The sequence below is a fragment of the Lolium rigidum genome, chromosome 3 (genome assembly GCF_022539505.1).
Source record: "Lolium rigidum isolate FL_2022 chromosome 3, APGP_CSIRO_Lrig_0.1, whole genome shotgun sequence".
In the NCBI taxonomy this organism is placed as follows: Eukaryota; Viridiplantae; Streptophyta; class Magnoliopsida; order Poales; family Poaceae; genus Lolium; species Lolium rigidum.
Genome location: NC_061510.1, coordinates 8,605,633 through 8,627,218, shown reverse-complemented (window position 1 = coordinate 8,627,218; position 21,586 = coordinate 8,605,633). Strand labels below are relative to the sequence as shown.

The following is a 21,586-nucleotide window of genomic DNA, read 5'->3' as shown; positions in this document are numbered from 1 at the left end:
TTATTCCCCTGAATAGAAACAGAGGAATATATACATTGTGCAGGATTCAGGGGCAATAACATTTCACTTTTCCTTTATTTAATTAGCCAACTCCATTCATCCAGCCTTTTACCACACAAACGAATACTATGTGCAATCCCAAAATAAATAGAAGACTATTTACCACACAAAGCGGACTGGAACCAAACTCATCAGATCTAACAAATTCTTAGATCTAGTTGCATGCAGGATATATTACCTGCTGCAATGCACTACCAAATTGCAGCTCCCAGTCTAGCAGCTTCTGATTTACCTGCAAAAAGTGTCTGAATGTGATATAAACAAAGACATGCGTGCATAATTTTAACTATGTTGTAGATGAAGATAAACTGTACTTCCGTAGATCATACGCATGTCCCGTCCTCCTCAATTGGTTTGGGTAGGAGATATACGCAAGCACTGACAAAGGATTTTACCACAAAAAGATAACCTATAGTGAAGGGCACACAGTTGCTGTGTGCAGCCCATGAAGGAAAATCCCAGATGAACGAGCACGGTATACCTGAAACAAATAACAGTATTCTCAAAAAAAAAAAAAACAAATAACAGTTATTCCCCTAGCAAGCTTATTGTTTGCACAGGTCCCTTGCTAATATCTCTTACATTCACCATACTATAAAACAGATTCCTTCTTTTACGGATTTACAAATTGAAGATTGCGCTGCTACGAATTCCTAGTTCATCAACTACAGGCATTGGAACCCTTTCAGTCGACTAGCACCACAAACTACACTTAGAAGTGTACCGCATAGCTCACGAAAAGACAAAAAAAAAAGGCTAGACGTAAAATAGCTTGGAAGGTTGACAGCAATTCATCAAGAAAAAAAAAAGTTTCAAACCATGGGTTCTATAACAGGAAGATACGGAGTACAAAGGAAGATGGAGTAGATCTAGCTCAAAGACGGGGCAGCCAATCTAGATCAAAACATAATGGCGGCCGATCCAGATCAAAACGTAATGGCGGCCGATCCAGATCGAAACACACAGACATACTCTGTACTTCTACATCAAAATGACCGGCAGATATCAGCATCTTACGGAAGAACGTTCGGCCCTGGTCGAGCTGGTGGTGGCCCATGCTCATCTTGAATTCCTAAACCTTAGTAAGGAGAATTGGGGAGACGAGCGATTTCGAGACTGTAGTTTCATGGGAAGAAAAGAAGGGCAGATTTTGCCAGGACGCATTCCTCTCGGGTCAAACTGCAAACGTACGAGGTGGGAAACAGATCTAGAGTTATGTTTCATCCTGACCCTTAAATCCGAATTGACAGTCCAGATCATCCTGGAATCATGTAGCACACAAACCTATTGTAGCAATACCTGGAACTGGAAGGACAATGAAGAAGGAAAGTGACCGATAATTGCTTCAACCCCAAAACGCCTTGGCCTGTTAACTAATTTCGGGCTCAATCAACGTGCAAAATCCTAAATAAAAATGATGTGTCTATGTCTCAGTTGACTGAGATTTTCTTAAGTCTCAGTCACCTAAGAAAAGTGTAACTGCAGTTTAAAGAAAAATGCAACTTGGTTCAGTTGCACATTTCTGGCAGAAAAGTGCAATTGCATTTTTTTTACTGAAATGTGCAACTCAAAGCACTTTTTTGTAAATGACTTAGATTTAAGGAAATCTCAGTTGACTGAGACATAGCAGAACCGAAAAAAAAACCGAAAGTAGCCGCCCTAGAAAGAAAATGGGTCTCGGAACGTTTGAACATTGTGAAGAGCTTCTAGTGGTTCCATTATACTATTAACTAATATATGTTTCTTGTGGATCTTATCGTAAACTATTGTAATGTTACTACTTGTGTTGATTCCACCTGCATCGCGTGTATGTTCCATTGCGCACGTTACGCTTGGTGGTAAATTTTAGGATCGTTATTGTGTAGATTTTTATGGAAACGCTAAAACCTGCATAGTATCAACTAGGGGCGTACAGCTACGACCGCGCGCGCATAGTATTTGCAGCTGCTTGGGATTGTTCCTTTGGGTCTTTCAAGCATTTTTATAGGTATGAGCTACCTGCGGTGGTCACCGTATTTGTAGAAGAGATGGAGGTCGTGGGAAGGAAACTAAACAATGGAAAAAACGAAGCCGGAAAATATCACACACATTTTGGAAGAAACAAATGGTATGCAAAGAGCAAATGGATGACACAAATGGTTTTCTTGTAACCGGTTGCATTGTGTTGCACACGGTTGCAGTTTTCAAATATATGTGCAATAGATTGCGCTCCGCGCTCGGCTCGATGACCTTCAAACAAGTTCTTTTAAATAGGGCGTAAGCTATCTTTCGTACAACAGACCGGTACAGCCTACCTTGAGATTTTTAAAGGTCTTAATTGTACAAGTATGTATTTATTTTGAGGAAAAATATATAATATTGGGTTATTGAGTTGTATCAGTCATCGCGTAGACATTTTTGAGGGAGTTGATTGCTTTGATTTATCTCATGCAACTAGTCTTGCCCAATTGGTGTGATTTTTTTCCTCCACATGCATTTTTTCAATTTTCATGCCAAAAACTATACATGTGGGAACATATGAATCATAATATTATTTATGACACCAGACTCTGCGAATCTAAAATTAATACCCTCTCCGCTCCCATAAAAATATCTTAACTTCATCTAAATTTGGATGTATTTATACGCTAAATTTTGATAAATCAAAGAGATGGGACGTAGTGAGTAGTAAAGAACTTTTTACGCTATGTTTCCTTTTACTTTGTGGTAAAGACTGCAACTATCAAACTGCACAAGACCGCTTTTATGTCATGGCAAGGATATGGTTGGTTGCATAATGGCCGTGTGGAAAGACCATGTCAAAGCTCTTACTGGGGGCAGGAAGAAACCCAACATCATGCTGTCACGTACGCCCAGGACCATACTAGCTGATAAGAAATAGTAAGTGTGATTGCATTATTATTTGATCAACCGATTGCATCGCTGATCTTGAGCATTTATGCCACCGGCCACGGTTTGATAAGACGTAAGTGCAGTTTCCACGTGGGAATCCCAAAGTCTTGATATTTGTTTGTTTAGGTTGCTCACCACAGGGAATCCCAAAGTCGTTTAACAGAATTATCACCACCATACGCACAGAGATTCTATTGTCACTCACAAAAAGTGACAAGAGGCTCTGTCAGGCTAGCTGCAGAGGTAATTGCCTGGAGACTCTGGTGACTACGTTGCCTGATCACAGTTGAGAAGATTGAAAAAAATGACACTGTATCACATTGAATGGACATGAAAATTGGGGATGTGCTACTCGTAAATAAGTATTGCATCGCGCTAGCCTCCCTGGAGGTCTCGCGGGCGATTGCGGAGCAGCCCCTGGCCTATATGCTGATATCGGCCATCCTTGATCTGGCCATCGTCGGTAGACCCTGATCCAGCTCAACCTGTCTGCCCTAGATCCGGCCATGACTGGGACTCCTATATATTCACCTGTACCTCCACCGCCTAGTGCACAAATGCTGCCGACGGAGCCGAGGCTCGTCGAACCGCCTGCGTTCTGGACTTCTCTTTCAACAGTCTACGCGGACCTCTAGATCGGACGCGATGCACATCCACAAACCTCGGCCTGTGCTCTTACAAAGGTGCGCTCTGTAGTTTTCGTCGACACGTTGGACACATGTCATAGATTATCATCTATGAAACGATTATTAGACTGCTCATAGTGGGGGTAACATAGGTGTTAACATCACACATCTCAAATCATTTTTGTGATATGGCATGATAATAAATGAAAAAGAGAGTGAGGTGGTAACTAGCTATGTTACCATCACACAACCCAAAGCAATATGAGTCTATAACATAATTAATGACACATTGCATGAAACCACATCTAAATTACTACCACTATGGAGGTAGTAACTTAGACTAATAACATAACATATGTTACTAGTCTAAGTTACTTCCAACTATGAGCAGCCTTAATTATGGTGATGCACGTGTGGGAAATTTCAAGGCGGTTGAGATTGGAAGGCCAAATTAATGGTCTCTATGGATCATGTCGTGTTCAGACTAAGCTCCATTGGGCACAAGTCAATGGGCGATGGGTCTCGCTCCATCCGTTAGAAGATAGCTTCTACTCCCTCCTGTCTCTTTTAATTGACTCAGATTTAGTACGACTTTATACTAAATTCGAGTCAATTAAAAAAGAGCGGAGGGAGTATTTTATATGAATTTAATCACAATATAAGATTTGGCCTTTTGCATCTTTGTATAATTCTTAACATTATATTATTGTAGATGTTTTTTTTTGACAGAAATTATTGTAGATGTTTAACATTATTGTAGATGTTTAATATAACTGTTATCTTATTTTTCTTGTAAATCTCAAACTCCTTCCACAATCTTACTCCGTCTTATCTTACCAACATCCATTTTGCAACACATGCTCAATTATACAGTTTGTTAGGGACTATTTCCTAAAGGCCACTTCAACAGTCAACAATGTGTGATAAATTTATCCATGCAAACTATTAGCTCACACATCAAGAGTTATATGAGAGTCGTGGCCCCGGTGGAGACATTTTTGGACGAAGTCTTAAAGAAAATAGTCAACTATATATAGCTAGTAAAAGGACTTTCATAATTGGTGTGTCGGAGTATGGCCAGGAAACCCTAGCCTCCGGGTCGCCCTTGGGCGACTCTGAGGCGACCCCCGCGCCGCCGCCCACCAACCCCTCCCCCACCTCGCCAACAGCTCCCGCCGCCGCCGGAGGAGGCCGCGCCGCGGCGGACGGAGGCGGCGGGGAGCACCTCCGGCTCTTCCCCAAAAATCCAAATCCCCCCGAGCTCCCCCAACCCCCTCCTCTTCGGTTCGCCCTGCGCGCGCCGCCGGCCCTGCCGTGCTCGTCCTCGGCGCTGCTCCTCCGCCGCGCGGGCGTGCTGCCCCCGCTCCGCCGCGCGGCCCGCTGCCCGTGGGCGGTCCCGTCGCGGCGGCGGCGGGGCGTCCTCGTCCCTGCGCGTCGCCCCGGCGTTGGCTGCTCGGGAGCCCTCCGTCCCCGTCCGTTCTCGGCCGTGGAGGCCACGGGGCTGGGCCTGCCGGCTGCCCTCCGCCGTGGTGAGGCCCTCCGCCGTCTGCCTGTGCGCCGCCCCCGGCGCCATGCGGGCCCGCCGGGTCGCGAGCTCCTCTTCCATCCCCCGCTGGTTCTCGGCCGTGGTGGCTCGGGTCTCCTCGCGTGAGGCTCGCCCCGGCTCCTGCGTTTCCGGCCATCCTTTCTCGCCCGGGTGCCCGGCCGTTGATCCCGGCCCCCGGCGCGCGGCTCGGCTTGGATGGCCGGCGATGTGGGCCCTCCGCGGCTCGACCGCTCCCCTTCACTCGGTGGCCCGTGTCCACCCCTCGCCGCGGTCTCCTGCAGGGTGGGGGAGGTCGGCCTGCCCCGATGTTTTGGTGTAGTTGCACATCCGGGCGAAAGCCTATGGACGACGACGCCTGCGGGCGCCGTGCTCCTCCGTGGAGGCGTCCTCTTTGGCTCTGTGCACCTCCCGACACGCTTGGGGCAGCGCTCGCCTCTTGTCGGCCCGCTGACCGCCCGCTCGTATACTTGCGGGACGAGGTTGTTGTCATGGTGGCCCGACAGAGCTGCCTGGACGTCCTGGGGTTGCCTCGCTTGCGCCACCCTTCGACCACGGGTCGGCACACCGGTGTCGTCGCCCCGGCCTCGGCTATCCGACGCCCTTCGACTGTGTTTGGTCTCGGCGGCACATCGCCTTCAGCAATGCCGGCGACACACCGGTGTCGCCGCACGGACTCGGCTATCCGACGCCGTTCGATCGTGCCGGGATGCTTCTTCGCGTGCTCCTGTTGGTGTCCTCGTATTCCACCACCCTGCTCCCCGGTCCGCTCGCTCGCGGTGTGTATTCCTCCGGAGATACCCGTTTAGCGGTCGGCTTGAGGTCCTCAAGGTGACGTCCGGTTGTGGCCTTGTCTGGTTCGTGCTTGTGGCGTGACTCTTCCCTGCATCGCCCTTCGACCACGGGGTCGGCACACCGGTGTCGTCGCCCCAGTCTCGGCTATCCGACGCCCTTCGACTGTGCTTGGTCTTGGTTCTGCAGGTCTTCGTCGCCGCCCCTCGCTCGCATGCCAAGTCATAGTGATTGTCCTTTGAGGTGCTAGCCTCCCGAGGGGGTTCGGTTGGCTTCGGTTGTGCTGACCTTCCCCTTCCCCTGTGTTCTTTTTTCGTTTTTTAGGTGTCTTCTTCTCCCCTGTACCCCCTGTATCTTCTTCTATCTGTTTGTAAGAACATGGGCCTGCCAGGCTACTTTCGTGGAAATATAACAAGCGGTGGGGTTTTTTCCCCCCGTCAACCCTCGAAAAAAAAAATTTGGACAAATCATGCAGCAGATAAAATCGATATATTAACGAACTTTTAGATTAAACTGTAATTTGAAAGTAGTAATTCAATTTAAAACCAAAACATGGATAGAAATTAAATTTTTGGAACTATGTTCTGACAAACCCAGTCTCACCGGTTGGTGCAGAGGCCCAAACTGCTCCCTGAGGCACGTCGGACGGGAGGAAATCGATGAGTAGAAGAATAACCACTCGGTCAGAGGATCCGGCTGCGACCGGTTTCCCATTGCCATATTAGTTGGGTACCCCATATTAATTATAATTAGTGGAAGAAATGACGGATAATTATCCGTATTCAAGAAGTACTCCCTCTCTCACAGTTTATAAGGCACGCGCGTAGCCCTAGGTTGCAAATTTGATCAAGTTAGCATTAGTTATATGTTATAAAAATTATATCATTAAAAAGTTCAGATGTTCTATTTTCTAATGATATAATTTTTGTATTATATAATTTAAATTATATAGGTTAAATTGATGACCTAGGGGTACGCGCGCGCCTAATAAACTGTGAAGGAGGGAGTATCCAAGATTTGTCTAGTGGCAGGGTGGATACCGACATAGACAGTATTTCGTAGGAAAAATGTAACGTGGCCGAGGGTGAGCCACATGCTGTGTGCGTGCATTGAAGAAAGTTGTTGGCAGGCTGAGCATTGGTTTTCTTCAGTACACTGGCTAATATACTAGTATAATATTGAGCGAGTGTAGTACGTATAATATAAGTACATGTAATCGACTCTCTAGTCTGTGTAGTGTATGCACGTAAGATCTGGTAGAAACTAGCCCAGCACAGCTCGTCATGGAGGTAGAAACCAGGACACCAGCCCAGCAACAAGCAAGTCCTGAGCAGCACCCTCAGCCGCCGCCGCTCCACCGCAACATGCTCGCCATCGTCAACGTTTTCCTGATGGCCATCGGCGCTGTTGCCGGCCCGCTCATCCTCCGCGCCTACTTCGTCCACGGCGGCAACCGAAAGTGGCTCTCCAGCTTCCTCCAGACAGCCGGGTGGCCTCTTCTCCTCCCTCCGCTCATCTCCCGCCGCCGCAAAGACGGTAGCAGCTCGCCTCTTTTCCTGATGCCTCCTCGGCTCCTCGCCGTGGCTGCCGGCCTGGGCGTCGCCATCGGGCTCATAGATCTCCTCTATGCCTACGGCCTCGCCTACCTCCCGGTGTCCACCTCCTCCATCCTTATCTCCACGCAGCTCGCCTTCACGGCCTTGTTCGCGCTGGTCGTGGTACGCCAGCGCTTCACCGCATTCTCTGTCAACGCCGTCGTGTTGCTCACGATCGGCGCCGCCATGCTGGGGATGAACGGCGGCAGTTCCGACCGCCCAGAGGGGGTGTCGCGTGCGCAGTACTACGCTGGGTTCGCCATGACGATCGGCTCCTCGGCCATGTACGGCCTGGTGCTGCCGCTCATGGAGCTCAGCCAGGCGCGGCTCGCTGGCAGGTCCGTCGGCTCGTACAGTCTCATCGTGGAGATGCAGGTCGTAATGGGATTCACCGCCACCGCTTTCTGCGCCGTCGGGATGATCGTCAACAAGGATTTCCAAGTACGTTGGCAACCTATTTTTTGCATTGCATGAAGGAGAACCCTATCTATATTTTTTTCTGTATATATATTGACACATGGTCAGAGTTACAGGAACCAAAACATGGCCAAACAGGACACCACCATCATCTGTTTCCGTGTCGGCAGTTGTCAAAACACCGTACGTGGGTAGTTACGTGGTACCATGATGACATGAATCATCCTCACGGTCTTAATTATGCATGATCCGCGTGGTTGTTCCGAGGCTGTGTGTCATGAATCATGATGAGCCCACACCCCGCCCAAATCTCAAATTTCACAATAAGTTTTAAACAAATACTTCCTCTCTCTACATTACAAAAGGTTATATTTTGACTAAAGATGGGCCGAAATGACTAGACTTACCGACTGAAATGCGTCATACGTACATGCATTTTCGAAAATGAAACTAAAACATCAAATAAGAGGGATCGGAGGGAGTACCATCTGTTGAATATAAATACACTGCCTAGCCTCTTTGCATCAGTTCGGACTTTTGGTTCAATTGGCTAGTGCAGCAATCTTTCATGCTATAACTATTAGTTACGTTTATTGATTTATTTCCATCAATCTCAAAAAGACCATGATTAATTATCTTTTATATCATAAAAAGTGACGAAATCAAAATTAGTACTGCGTACAAAAAAATGGACCTGCATGATGAAGGACCCATCTATTTGAGTGTTGCCACAGCACTTTAATTATGTGGGTAGTTACACAATACGTAGCACCCAGATGTTACGCCAATAACATCCCAGCTATATGCATGTTCCTACCATTATGAATCATGCATGATCCTCATGGGGTGTCCGCATGCATGTTTCACGATGATCGAGCTACCCTACCCGCCTAAATTAACATCGACTGTCACACCAAGTTGTTGGCCGTGTCCGAGCAGTCATGACGACGTACACTGACTTTCTTTGAGATATTTTAGCCCCGTAAACAACGTGTTTATCTACTTATCAACATGTATACGCTGCCCCTTCCATTTCACAAACAAAACCTTCCACTATAGCGATTAATTTTGTTTATTCTTTCTTTTCATCCATCTCACATAGATCATGATTATTTTATTTTTATATGAAATCATGGAATCAAAATTCACCTTGTTTGCAAATTTTGACATGTTCTACTACTCCCATATAATAGAAACTATCAAGTAAAATTGAAGCAAAGTGATATTGTCGTTGCAACATTAAGGGTCGAAAACAACATGCCCAACGGAAGACAACATATGCAAAGTCGTAGAGATCAATTTATAGTGATAGAGGATTTTCTTATGAATGCATTAATCCCACATATAGGGAAGGCATTGCATTGAGAAAATAAAGTGATAATTTCATTGACATCGATGTGGAAGATGCTGGATGAGAATACACACTTTATTACGAGTGTTCGCAGAATATCGATAAGTTTAGTTCATAGAGAAAAAATCCATACCTATTTATCAAAGAAAGAACAGCAAATTCATACTCCCTTAATTCAGGTTTAGTAGGCCAACTAGTTTTTACAACACAATGTACCCCTCATTTTTTATATCTATGGCCACAAACTCATGTTTCAGATACAAAAAAAACACATCAAACTAATAAACAACACAATTAATTATATATAATGCTCTAAGGTTTTGGGATAATTAAACATGTTGTGTGTGGTGGTTTTTTTCTTCTGACTACATGTAATGTTTACATGAATGAGCACAATTCAATGAGGTCAAAAATCTAATCGGTTTTCTCAATTAGTTTTTGCAACTTTACATAGATGCACAATATATGTTTCATAGTAACATCATGTGAGAAAACGGAGGGAGCAAGTGCAAGTGCATTGCGGGATAACAATTTCTCTCTCCCATTTTAGACAATTAGCATTGTGTATCTTCATGTGAAATTCCTCGTCTAATGCCGAGAATATTGCACTGTTTTCTTAATTAACATGTTTGTTTATGTCAAGTAGGTTCAGAAATAATATTGCATTTAGTCAACCGATATTTTGTTCATTTACAGTGGTCTTGGGTTAGTTCCGCTCGACTCAAAAATCTGCTAACCCTCTCTTTTTCTCTAACCACAAGTTCAAATAGGTATCTCCTACATTGCAATATTTTACATTTTTTATAGAAAGAATGATGTCTCTCACAGAATCTGTAGAATTTCTCCCAATCATAGCCTTTGCCTTCCTGTAGTGGATTAGACCCCACCAAGATGTGTTAATTCTTCTATTCTTACTTCACTCACACATCTTCGTCCTCGAGCAATCCTACATTATACATATCAGAATCTAATATCTGGAGTTGAAAAAATGCATCAGGAAATATGCCACAGGTTTCTCTATTTCCAAATGAGTGGTGTTGAAAAAATGTTACTGCATGACGGACGCTAGGGCCCAAGGAATTCGAATGAATGGCTTTCACGCGCTCGAGGGAGTAAGGAATTTTTGGTTCAGCGACCTTAACTTTAAGTTGTGATGTTTTTGTGCAATCTACTCTAATTAGTGTCATACTTTAATTTGATGAATAATGTGACTGACATATATATATGTATCGTATTCCGTATACTTTAAAATTCATATGCTATAAAAGATTTATGTGTGTGGAACCTGAACTTGATTGGAAGAAGTTATGGACTGTCAAAATAATGCAGGCTATCCCACATGAAGCCCGGGAGTTTGGCCTCGGCCAGGGGGGCTACTACTCTTTGTTGGTTGGATCCGCCATTGTTTACCAGTTCTTCTTCATTGGCATAATTGGTGCTATCTTCTACGGCTCGGCGCTTCTTTCTAGTGTCATCATGACATTGCTCATATCAATCACTGAGGTGGTCGCCATCATCATTTTCCATGAGCCTTTCAACAGCACAAAAGGTGTCGCTCTCGCACTCTCACTATGGGGTTTTGTCTCCTACTTTTATGGCGAGATCCAAACAAATGCAAAACAATCTGATATACCCCCAAATATAGAGCATTTGAGTGTTTAAACCACACTATGTATTATACCATATTGTGGGTACTTATCGTGTAATTTAATTATACACCGGACAGGATACAAACTCAGCGTGTGCTTTTTGGTTGTGTCTTATCAAACACAAAGGAAGAGTTTCACAACAACTTATTTTGCGATCTACTCCATTTTAAAGGAAATCTAAATATGATACCTTTTGTAATTTGTGGTGTGTCGTGAAATGAGATGTAAATGTGTTTTTGGTCCACTCCATTTGTGTATATATAAATATGTGCACTATTTTCTACACACGTAAACTATTGTTTGAGCTCGTATTGATTGGAAGTGTCAAACCCCGTTGTATCAGGCTACAAAATATATAGACAGGGATCCTTATAAGACAATGTTACATATTTTTCAGAACAAACTACGTGTCTACCAATTCTTTTGAATTCCAAGCGCAAAGTGTTATAGCATGTGGCTTTTTCTTTACAAAAATATATAGGTGTTGAATAGCAACTAAAGGGACTTTGCAAGTCTCCTTATCCCTAATTCGCAAAAAAAAGTCTCCTTATCCCTCTTCCGGAAAAACTTGCAAGTGTTGTCGTTTCCCCCCCCCCCCCCCCAACTCAGTCTTTGTAGTTGTTTCGCCACGGTGCATGTTTTCCTATGTGGACCGATCCACTAGTGCAGGAAATATCGGCGCCATCCAATTATTCTGCCACACCGCCGTTAGTCAAATATCTGCGATGTTTTAAATTATTTCGCGCTGCAGGTATTTGGCCCAAATACCGGCGGCATGGTCCTTTCGAAGTGCGTCGTTAAACTTTTTCTCCTATAAGCCATTTTCTAGTAGTGTTTGGAGGGTCAAGCCGTGTTTAACCTATCCTTAATAATTAAGTAATAATAATAATCCACCGCGTGGTACCACCTAGACTGTCAGGTGGCTGAGTATATTTTTAGATTTATTTTTTTGTAGATGTTAGATTTATTTTTGGTTTCACCTAAAAAATGGAACCCACTTTTTGTTTGCAAACATAATCTAGGAGAACTATGTGCTTACAGTACACTACTGGGCCAGATATTCGGGCCAAGTATGTCTGGGCCAGATATTCGGGCCAAGTATGTCTGGGCCATTGATATTCGGGCCAAGTATGTCTGGGCCAAATATTCGCACTCTCACTATGTAGTCTAGTGTCAGCCTTGACATTAGCAACTGCCCTGTTGCGTTACATCCGTAGCGAGTTGCGCTACAATGTTGGCAGACTTATTTCTGGTCATATGTATATTATTTTTTTCATACAGAAAGTGTCTTTGACACATGACACCAGTGCTCTCCTCACTTTTAATTTTTTTAAAATTTTAAAATCTCACGTTTCTAAGTCTCAAAAAGTTATGACGTTAAATATATAGATAGATATATACAGATGGGTGTATGCAAAAAAGTCCCATTAAAAATACTTTGTATTTTGAACAATATAGAAAAGAAAAATTTCTAACAGCTAATGGTAGTAAAATAGTATTACAATAGTGTATTCTTTTGTCAGAAATTTGTTATTTTTCTATTTCCCAAAATTTAAAGTATTTTTTACCGGGACTTTTTTGTATACACTTCTGATGAAAATATATATCTACATATTTAACGCCATAATTTTTGAAAACATAAAAGTTTGAGATTTTAAAACTTTCAAAAAATTGAAAGTGGAGGGAGCACTGACACCCATGTGTACTAAATTCCTGTCCTTTTTCATAAAACAATATATACTTGTGTTACCTTTCCTTTTCCCCAAAGTAATCTTTCTCATTTCTTCTGTAATAATATGTTTCTCCGATCTTGATTCGAAACATTTACAAACTCTTCTTTGGAAACTTGGTTTTTTCCATATAGTTGTATTTGTGTGTATGTGACTAACAGAAAAGAACACGAGCTGCCCGCTAGGGGCACTCGTCACCTTGCCTCCACCAGGACCTTACAACACCACCGCCTAATCTCTATCCCTGGTCCGCCACGTCGGTGCATCACCTCTATCCCCACCCGGTCGCACTACATTCCTTCCATCTTTACTTGGTAGCGTTGTCGTCTCGCATTTATTCCCACCCTATGGTGCCGCCGTCCTGCATTCATTCCGACACAACCGCACCAAAGGAGGAGGGCGAGGACGGCGGTGCGCCTTCGGCTCTCTCTAGTGCTTGTAGTCTTCGCTAGGTGGTCCAAAAATTTATTTGTAATTTATTTTACTTTTAAAGCTCATTGCACTACTTGATAATTATCAATAGATCGTTAGACTTTTTGCAAAAAAAACATAAGCTTCAACATCTCCAAGAAACACAAAGCAAAACAGAAGCATCGAGGAAGGATTATTGTGGTGGAAAAAGAAAAACATGGAACGAAGCACCCATTATATGTCGGCATCGCGCTGAGACCACATTCATGCATACACTCATCGTGAGCTAGCTGTGCACTTGACGACGATGCCGTGGACCTTCCGCAGCAACGGTTGCTGACCATGACCAGGCAGTGTTGTGTCACATGCGTTCGTGCCTGCCTATACATAGATATCGCCATGCACAAACGGACAAGCTATCTAAGCTAGGTAGGTAGCTAAGGGCATCTCCAACCCTACGACCCAAACGGACACGATTTCGCGTCCGATTTTGGCTGTTTGGGTCGGACTCCGAAGACGCGGACAGACGAGAACGTCCGTGCCTCTTTTTATTCCCCAACGCACACTGCGACCCAAATCACTGTTTATTCTCTTCTTTCTCCTAGTACTAGTACTAGTTGCCAAGCACGGACGCGCGGCTGGTGGCTGTCCCCGGCGAGCTCGGAGTGGAGGCACGCACGCCCGCTCCGGCCACTCGGGAGAAGGCCGCCACGGTGATATGCCATCTCGCGGACTCGGGAAACTGCGAGGCGCTGCTGGTGTCGAAGGGCGCAGTGCCGCCGCTCATCCGGCTGGCCGAGTCGGGCAGCAGCCTCGTTGGGCGCGAGAAGGCCGTGCTCACGCTTCACCGGCTCTCAGCGTGCCCCGACGCCGCCCTCGCCATCGCCGGCCACGGCGGCGCGCGCCCGCTCGTCGAGATCTGCCAGACGGGGGACTCCGTGTCGCGAGCCGCGGCGGCCGGCGCGCTCAAGAACCTCTCCGCGGTGCGGAGGCGGCTGCACGCGCTGGCCGACGAAGGGATCGTGCGCGTCATGGTCGGCCTGCTGGACCACGGCACGGTGCTCGGCTCCAAGGAGCACGCCGCGAACTGCCTGGAGAACCTCACGTCGACTAGCGACAGCTTCCGGCTCGCCGTGGCGTCCGACGGCGGGCTGCGCAGCCTGCTGCTCCACCTCGACGCGCCGTCGCCGCGGGAGTCCGGCCGGAGACGCGCACGCCCGCTCCGGCCCGCTCCATCCCCTGCTGCCGACGGCGTGAACGCGCGCGGCGGCGTGGCTCGCGACGCGCTCGGCGTGCAGGAGCTCCGGCCCCGCCCATGGCCGACGCGGCCGGCGGCGCCTCCGCCCGTGGCCGTGCTCCGCCCCCGCCCGCCAGCCTCGAGCTCGCGCAGCACAGCTCCGCCCACGCCCATGGCTCGCGCGGCCGGCGCCCGTGCCCACGCCGTCGACGAGGTTTGTCGCCGGAGCTCTTTTTGGAAGCAGCAACTTCCGGCATGGATGAAAAAAAGTGAGGAGTCGGCGACGGGGTGCGGCCGGCGTGGGCGACGGGAGCAGTTGGCCAGGCCAGCCAAAATCCGGTGGCTATTCCGGTTATCTCCATGGGAAAAAGAGGACAGAGGAGAGAGAACATGTGGGGTCATGTGGACAAAAACGGACGTCCAGAGCTGTCCCGAGCCAGCCGGACAGACGCAAAGTCCGCCCAGATTTGCGTGAGATTTGGGTCGCCCCGGACTTTATTGCTATCCGTTTTTCATTTGCGTCCGCGCGTTGGGACGCGTTTTTACCCAAACGGACGAAAGTGGTATCCGTTTTTGGGTTTGGGTCCCCGCGTTGGAGATGCCCTAACTGCCGTTGCCTGCCGGCATCGATGGTGATCCAAATTAAGTGGTCCGTGCGCGGCTGTACATGCCGTCCATGCCTGCGGCATGCTTCCGAAGCTTCAATCTGCATCGCTGCATGCATTCAATTTTGTTCCACGCAGAGTTACCCTTGAATTTCACTTTGTAGTCAAACTCGACCAGTCATTCATCGATCGGTCAGAGCATCTCCACCAGGAGCCCTAAATAGGCGCATGGCAGATGCGTCAGCTGTGCTCTATCGGGGAGTTGGCAGTTCTAAGTGAGCCTCGCTTACACACGGGTGGCCGTCTCGGCCTAGCGCTAAGCGCTGAGCTCAAGCATTGTCTGCCGCTCGGCCGCCATGAGCAGCTGACCTTCCTTCTCTATGACCGCCGGCTAGCGCGAGATCTGGATGGCGTACTTGAAGTGGTCATCATTGGTATACTCTAGCTCTTCCTCCTCCAGTCTCCGAAAACACTGCACGCTGAAGGCGGCCAATATCACCGCCTACTCATGGTCGCTGTGTAATGGCTGCTCCTCACCACACTGTGTCGCCTCCTCCGCGGCCTCGGCATCTGCGTATGCTTCGAATTCCTCATTCCACTCGTCGAACTGGGAGTCATCAAATTGGAAGTCTGGCAGCTCAAACTTGGTGTCGGGATGCAGCGGGGCCATAGGCTCTGGCTGCGGTACGGTGGCTCTGGCCCAGTGGTGGTTGCGGCGCCGCTGGCGCCGTGTGGCTGTTCCGGCCTAGCATCGAGTACATGGTCATCAGCCGGTGCGACGTTTTGGAGAGGCGAGTTCGTTGGACGTGAGGAGTGATGACCCACAAGTATAGGGGATCGCAACAGTCTTCGCGGGAAGTAAAACCCAATTTATTGATTCGACACAAGGGGAGACAAAGAATACTTGAAAGCCTTAACAGCGTAGTTGTCAATTCAATTGCACACTGGAAACGGACTTGCTCGCAAGAGTTTATCGATAGTAGCAGTTTTATAGCGATAGCAGTAGTGAAATAACAGCAGAAGAGTAACAAAGACAGCAGTAGTGATTATAGTAAACAGCAGGATTAAAATACTGTAGGCACAGGGATTGATGAACGGCCGTTGCATGGATGAGAGAAACTCATGTAATAATCAAAGTAGGGCATTTGCAGATAATAATAAAACGGTATCCAAGTACTAATCAATCAATAGGCATGTGTTCCATATTTAGTCGTACGTGCTCGCAATGAGAAACTTGCACAACATCTTTTGTCCTACCAGTAGGTGGCGGCCGGGCCTCTAGGGAATCTCATCGGAAATTAAGGTACTCCTTTTAATAGAGCACCGGAGCAAAGCATTAACACTCCGTGAACACATGTGATCCTCATATCACCGCCTTCCCCTTCGGTTGTCCCAATTTCGTCACTTTGGGGCCTCGGGTTCCGGACAACAATACGTGTATACAACTTGCAGGTAAGATCATAAAACAATGCATATCATCATGAAACAATAACATGTTCAGATCTGAGATCATGGCACTCGGGCCCTAGTGACAAGCATTAAGCATAACAAGTTGCAACAATATCATAAAATGACCAATTACGGATACTAGGCACTATGCCCTAACAATCTTATGCTATTACGTGACCAATCTCATCCAATCCCTACCATCCCCTTCAGCCTACAGCGGGGGAATTACTCACACATGGATGGGGGAAACATGGCTGGTCGATGGAGAGGCGTCGGTGGTGATGATGGCGATGATCTCCTCCAATTCCCCGTCCGGCGGAGTGCCGAACGGAGTTTCGGGTCCCGAGACGGAGTTTCGCGATGGTGGCGGCGTCTTGGATGGTTTACGGCGACTTCGACTTCTCGTCTCGCGTTTTTAGATCGAAACCCTTAAGTAGTCTAGAGAGGCGTCGGAGGCTGGCCGAGGGGGCCACACGATAGGGCGGCGCGCCCCTCCAGGCCGCGCCGGCCTGGTGTGTGGGGGCCCTGGGCCTCCCTGGGCCTGCCCTTCCGGCTCAGTGAATCTTACGGAAAAATAAGCCCTTCGACATAAATTCCGGGATTTTCTCGAAAGTTGAATTTCTGCACAAAAACGAGACACTAGGGCAATTCTGCTGAAAACAGCGTTAGTCCGTGTTAGTTGTATCCAAAATACACAAATTAGAGGCAAAACAATAGCAAAAGTGTTCGGGAAAGTAGATACGTTTTGGACGTATCAACTCCCCCAAGCTTAGGTTATTGCTTGTCCTCAAGCAATTCGATTAACAAGCCGAGTGCGATAAAAGAACTTTCACGAACACATTTGTTCATATGATGTAAATATTCTCAGAATATGGCAAGTACTTAAGCAATTCATAATAAGATACATGCAAATAAAGTCATCTAATAGCTATATCAATCATGGAAAATGTACCAACAAATTAATAATAAGCATCATGAATCATGTCTATCAGCAGGATTGCAATGTTCATAAAATGATATGATAAAGTGGTATCTCGCTTGCCCGTATTTGTACAGCAAAACATAAATGCTCGGGCACCTTTCACTACAAGAAAAGTTCTGATAGACAACGTCTCAAAATCGTCCGCTAAGGGGTATTTTTCGTCGCCCATGGGCCTAACCCGACGATATGGGTTACATTGTGGAAGCTGCGTCGGGCAAAGTCCTACGACGATTTTTCGGTCCGTCGCGCTTGGGCTCCTTCCGCCACGGAAAATCGGACCGTTGCCCAAGTGTTTCCGGGAGCCCGTTGATCTGGCGACGTCATGCAACCGACACGTGGCGGACGCGGTTAGCTGCGGTTAACGGCGTTAACAGCTGAAGCCCCGTGGTAGATGGTAGGCCCACACGAGGCACTGCCACGTCTTAAGCGGGCCGGCCCATTAAGTTTGCGGGCCGGGCCAGTGACTTAGTTTGACCGGTCAACTATATGGCAGGGCTGGTCCATTGAGTTACGTGGGCGGGCCTAACCTCTAAGGTTGATCGGTCAAAACTTTAATGGGCCGGCCCACTAAGCATGTGGGCGGGCAGAATGCACTCGTTTGACCGGTCAACGGGGAAAAGGGCCGGCCCACAAGACATGTGGGTCCCACTTTCTGTTATCGGGCCGGCCCATTTACAAAGTTGGGTCCACATTAAAGCAAATGGGCGGCCCAAGAAGTTAGTGGGCAGACCCAATTAGCATGTGGGTCCCACTTTCTGTTAAAAGGCCGGCCCATTTAGAATGTGGGGTCCACCATATAGCAAGTGGGCCGGCCCAACAAGATAGTGGGCGGGCCAAAAACACGAGTGGGTCCCACTTTCTGTTACGGGGCGGCCCATTTAGAATGTGGGGTCCACAATAGAGCGAGTGGGTCGGCCCAACAAGATAGTGGGCGGGCCAAAAACTCCGGTGGGTCCCACTTCCTAGCTAAGGGCGGCCCATTTAGTATGTGGGGTCCACCATATAGCAAGTGGTAGGCCCAACAAGATAGTGGGCGGGCCAAACGGCTGGTGGGTCCCACTTACGGTTAAAGGGCGGCCCATTTAGCATGTGGGGTCCACCATATAGCAAGTGGGCAGGCCCAACAAGATAGTGGGCGGGCCAAAACGCAGTGGGTCCCACTTTCCGGTTAAAGGGCCGGCCCATTTAGTATGTGGGGTCCACGGTATAGCAAGTGGGCGGCCCAACACGCTAGTGGGCGGGCCAAAACACAGTGGGTCCCACTTTCCGTAAAGAGCCGGCCCATTTAGTATGTGGGGTCCACCATAGAGCAAGTGGGCGGCCCAACACGCTAGCGGGCGGGCCAAAAGCACAGTGGGTCCCACATTCTTCTTAAAGGGCGGCTCGTTTAGTACGTGGGGACCACCACAAAAGCAATTGGGCTGGCCCAACTAGTTGGTGGGCGGCCCGGTAGTGAGTGGGGTCCACCATAAAGCAAGTGGGCCGGCCCAATAAAAGTGTGGGGCCGACAGTTAATCAAGTGGGGTGGCCCAATAAGTAAGTGGGCCGGCCCGTTTAGTTCTTGTTTATATGCTTGGCGTAAAAGGCGCTTTAGGATTTTGCGGTCAAGCACGTATGTGATTTCGCTTAATTGGGCCGTTTAAGGGATGGGAATTCGTGATTTAGATATCGAGAATATTTACGCGACATTGATTTACGTCGGATAGCCTCACTTACGACAAGCACCAAAGAAAAAATGCGCGAAAGAACTATAAAAACTAACTAAATATTACATCAGCTGCAAGGCTTTGAAAAAATATTACAGAACCCAGAGAAATTGAATGGTAATTAAACCTAGCAATACAATGAAGCGATCAGGCAATCTTTTAAGTTGTCCATGCAGCACCTATATCTGAAACAAAGACATTACAAGTTAAGACAGCAACAATGGAAACGCAAAGACACTGCAATATTGTTTGCCAAAGAATTTGGAACTCATCATTTCGATCGTTATAACAAGATCATTGTAATGCGCACAATAAGCAAACAAAGAGTGCATGCCGCATACCAACGGCCAATATAATGCAGGCATGTTAGAATGAAACAACGAGACTTACTACTTGTCGAGTCCCATGCAAACCAACATGTTCGGGAGTACAAAATTGGCATGAACAACATAGTAGCGAGGCTATAAATTTTGTAACAACGATTGAGCAAGATGAAGTTATGATGGCTACATCTACGGAGCGAGGGAATGTAAACCAAAAATAGAAGTTACGATGGCAAAAGCTAAAGAGGAGGGAATGTGAACCAACATGTGCCAAGTGCAATTACTTAATTTTTGTCGTGAACTAAATAATACTCCACGAACTTATAGTGAAGGGGATGCAAATCAAGATGTTTAGGGATATAAACTTGTAATGAGCAACACATAGAGGATAGTTAATGCTGGAGCTTAGGATGGACCGGATACGAATATAGTGGGATCACTGTGAACTTGTATAAGAGGGAATGCAAACCAATATGTTCGAGCTTTCCATATGTGAGCGTCATGCCAAGTCGGAGAAACAAGTCAATAATGCAGCTTTTGAAGAACAAGATGGCACGCAAAATTATTATCTAGTAGTATGACAAGTTTATTTGTACTACGAGGCTAGATAGCAGAGTGATAGCATGCCAAACTAAGTCCTTACTTTGTTAGCTTACAATGAACTAGATACAAAACAATGGCATCACCTGTAGTACGGGGAATGCAAGCCAACATGTTCATGGAGTAAAAAATTGGCACAAACAACATAGTAGCGAGGCCATAATTTTTGTAACAACGACTCGAGCAAGATAAAGTTATGATGGCTAAATCTACAGAAGCGGGGAATGTAAACCAAATATAGAAGTTACGATGCCAAAAGCTATAGAGACGGGAATGCGAACCAACATGTGCAATTACTTAAAATTGGCCATGAACTAAATAATAGCAGGATGTTACTATAATACCTATAATTTTTGTAACAACGACTGAGCAAGATAGAAGTTATGATGGCTACATCTACAGAGCAGGGAATGCAAACCAAAATGTTCAATCGCTTAAAGTTAGCAATGAAGTAGAAAATAGCAACGTGTTACGGTCATAGCTAGGAATGAACTAAAAGAGCTTCAGACAAACAAGCATCTGAACCCAGAACATGGCGCTAAAACAAGGGACTTACATTAGGAGAAGCACTGCGTGGGAGTCACAGCAGATCTTCACGGGGTTGATAGATCCGGTGATGAAGTACGCTACATGTGCTACTTGGGGTTGGAGAGACGGCCATTACACTTCATGATTACTCATCTCATGCGCAAAACGTAACGGCGCGTCGTTAGGACAAACAGGTTCCCCAAGATTAAACAAGAACTTGCAGGCAAGCAATAGAAAAGCGACAGTAGAAGAGTTTAGATCATGCACAGCGCCGGTGAAGCAGATCCGGTTCATGCACAACGGTGTCGGTGAGCAAGATCCGATGCGGTGGACGACGGATCCGGCGAAGCGGCTCAGCTGAAGCGGCTGCGGTAGACTGCTGGATGAGCATATGGTTTAGAGGTACGGCGGGGATGATCCGGTCCGGTTGATGACGGCGTCGATGAAGCGGCTCAGCAGCGTGACGGCCGAGCGAGGATCGCGAGGGCTCGGGTAGACCGGGGAAGTCCGGCGGGGATGTTCCGGTGCGGTGGTCGTGGAGGTGGGAGAGAGGGACTTGGGAAGTTCCGGTGGGTGGTCCGAGGGAAATGAATTTTTTGGGAGGGTCTCGGGCTAGGGAGGTGGTGATCCAAAAAATGACGGGCGGACCCCCACCAACCGACTTTGCTGCCATCTCCACGGGGTAGAATGGGAATTTGGAAGCGTGTGAAATTTTTGTATTTTGTGGGCGGGAAGTTTTGCCGCTATGAGATTTTGAATTTGGCTACCGTCCAAGTATAATTATAAAAAATGTGAGACCGTACTAGTACCTCATGTTCAAGGCCGAGTGCAAAATCAAATCATCATCACATTAAATACCGGTTACTATCATCGTGATCTATCTTGTTATCCCATTCAAAAACCCGTACGAAATATTTCAGGATTGGCGGGAGATTTTGTCGCCGACCGAGATTTGATTTTGAATATGGCTATGGTCAAGTAATATAATTCCTCGGTTTTCCCCTCCTCTAGTTTGAAACACGCACAAGTGTTTGGAACAGTAGGTGGCCAGGTGGTCGAGAGGCCTTGACCGTTAGTCGACCGGGTGGGG

The 21,586-nt window shown here is 47.1% G+C and overlaps 1 protein-coding gene across 1 annotated transcript; it reads left to right on the top strand.

Annotated features, from left to right (window-relative positions):
* Positions 1–7,131: 7,131 nt before the first annotated feature.
* On the top strand, positions 7,132–11,210 carry LOC124701142 (purine permease 3-like). The gene is made up of 2 exons (XM_047233188.1): positions 7,132–7,949; positions 10,606–11,210. The coding sequence occupies exons 1-2, from the start codon at positions 7,197–7,199 to the stop codon at positions 10,936–10,938; spliced, it is 1,086 nt and encodes a 361-aa protein (XP_047089144.1). The 5' UTR covers positions 7,132–7,196; the 3' UTR covers positions 10,939–11,210.
* Positions 11,211–21,586: the final 10,376 nt, after the last annotated feature.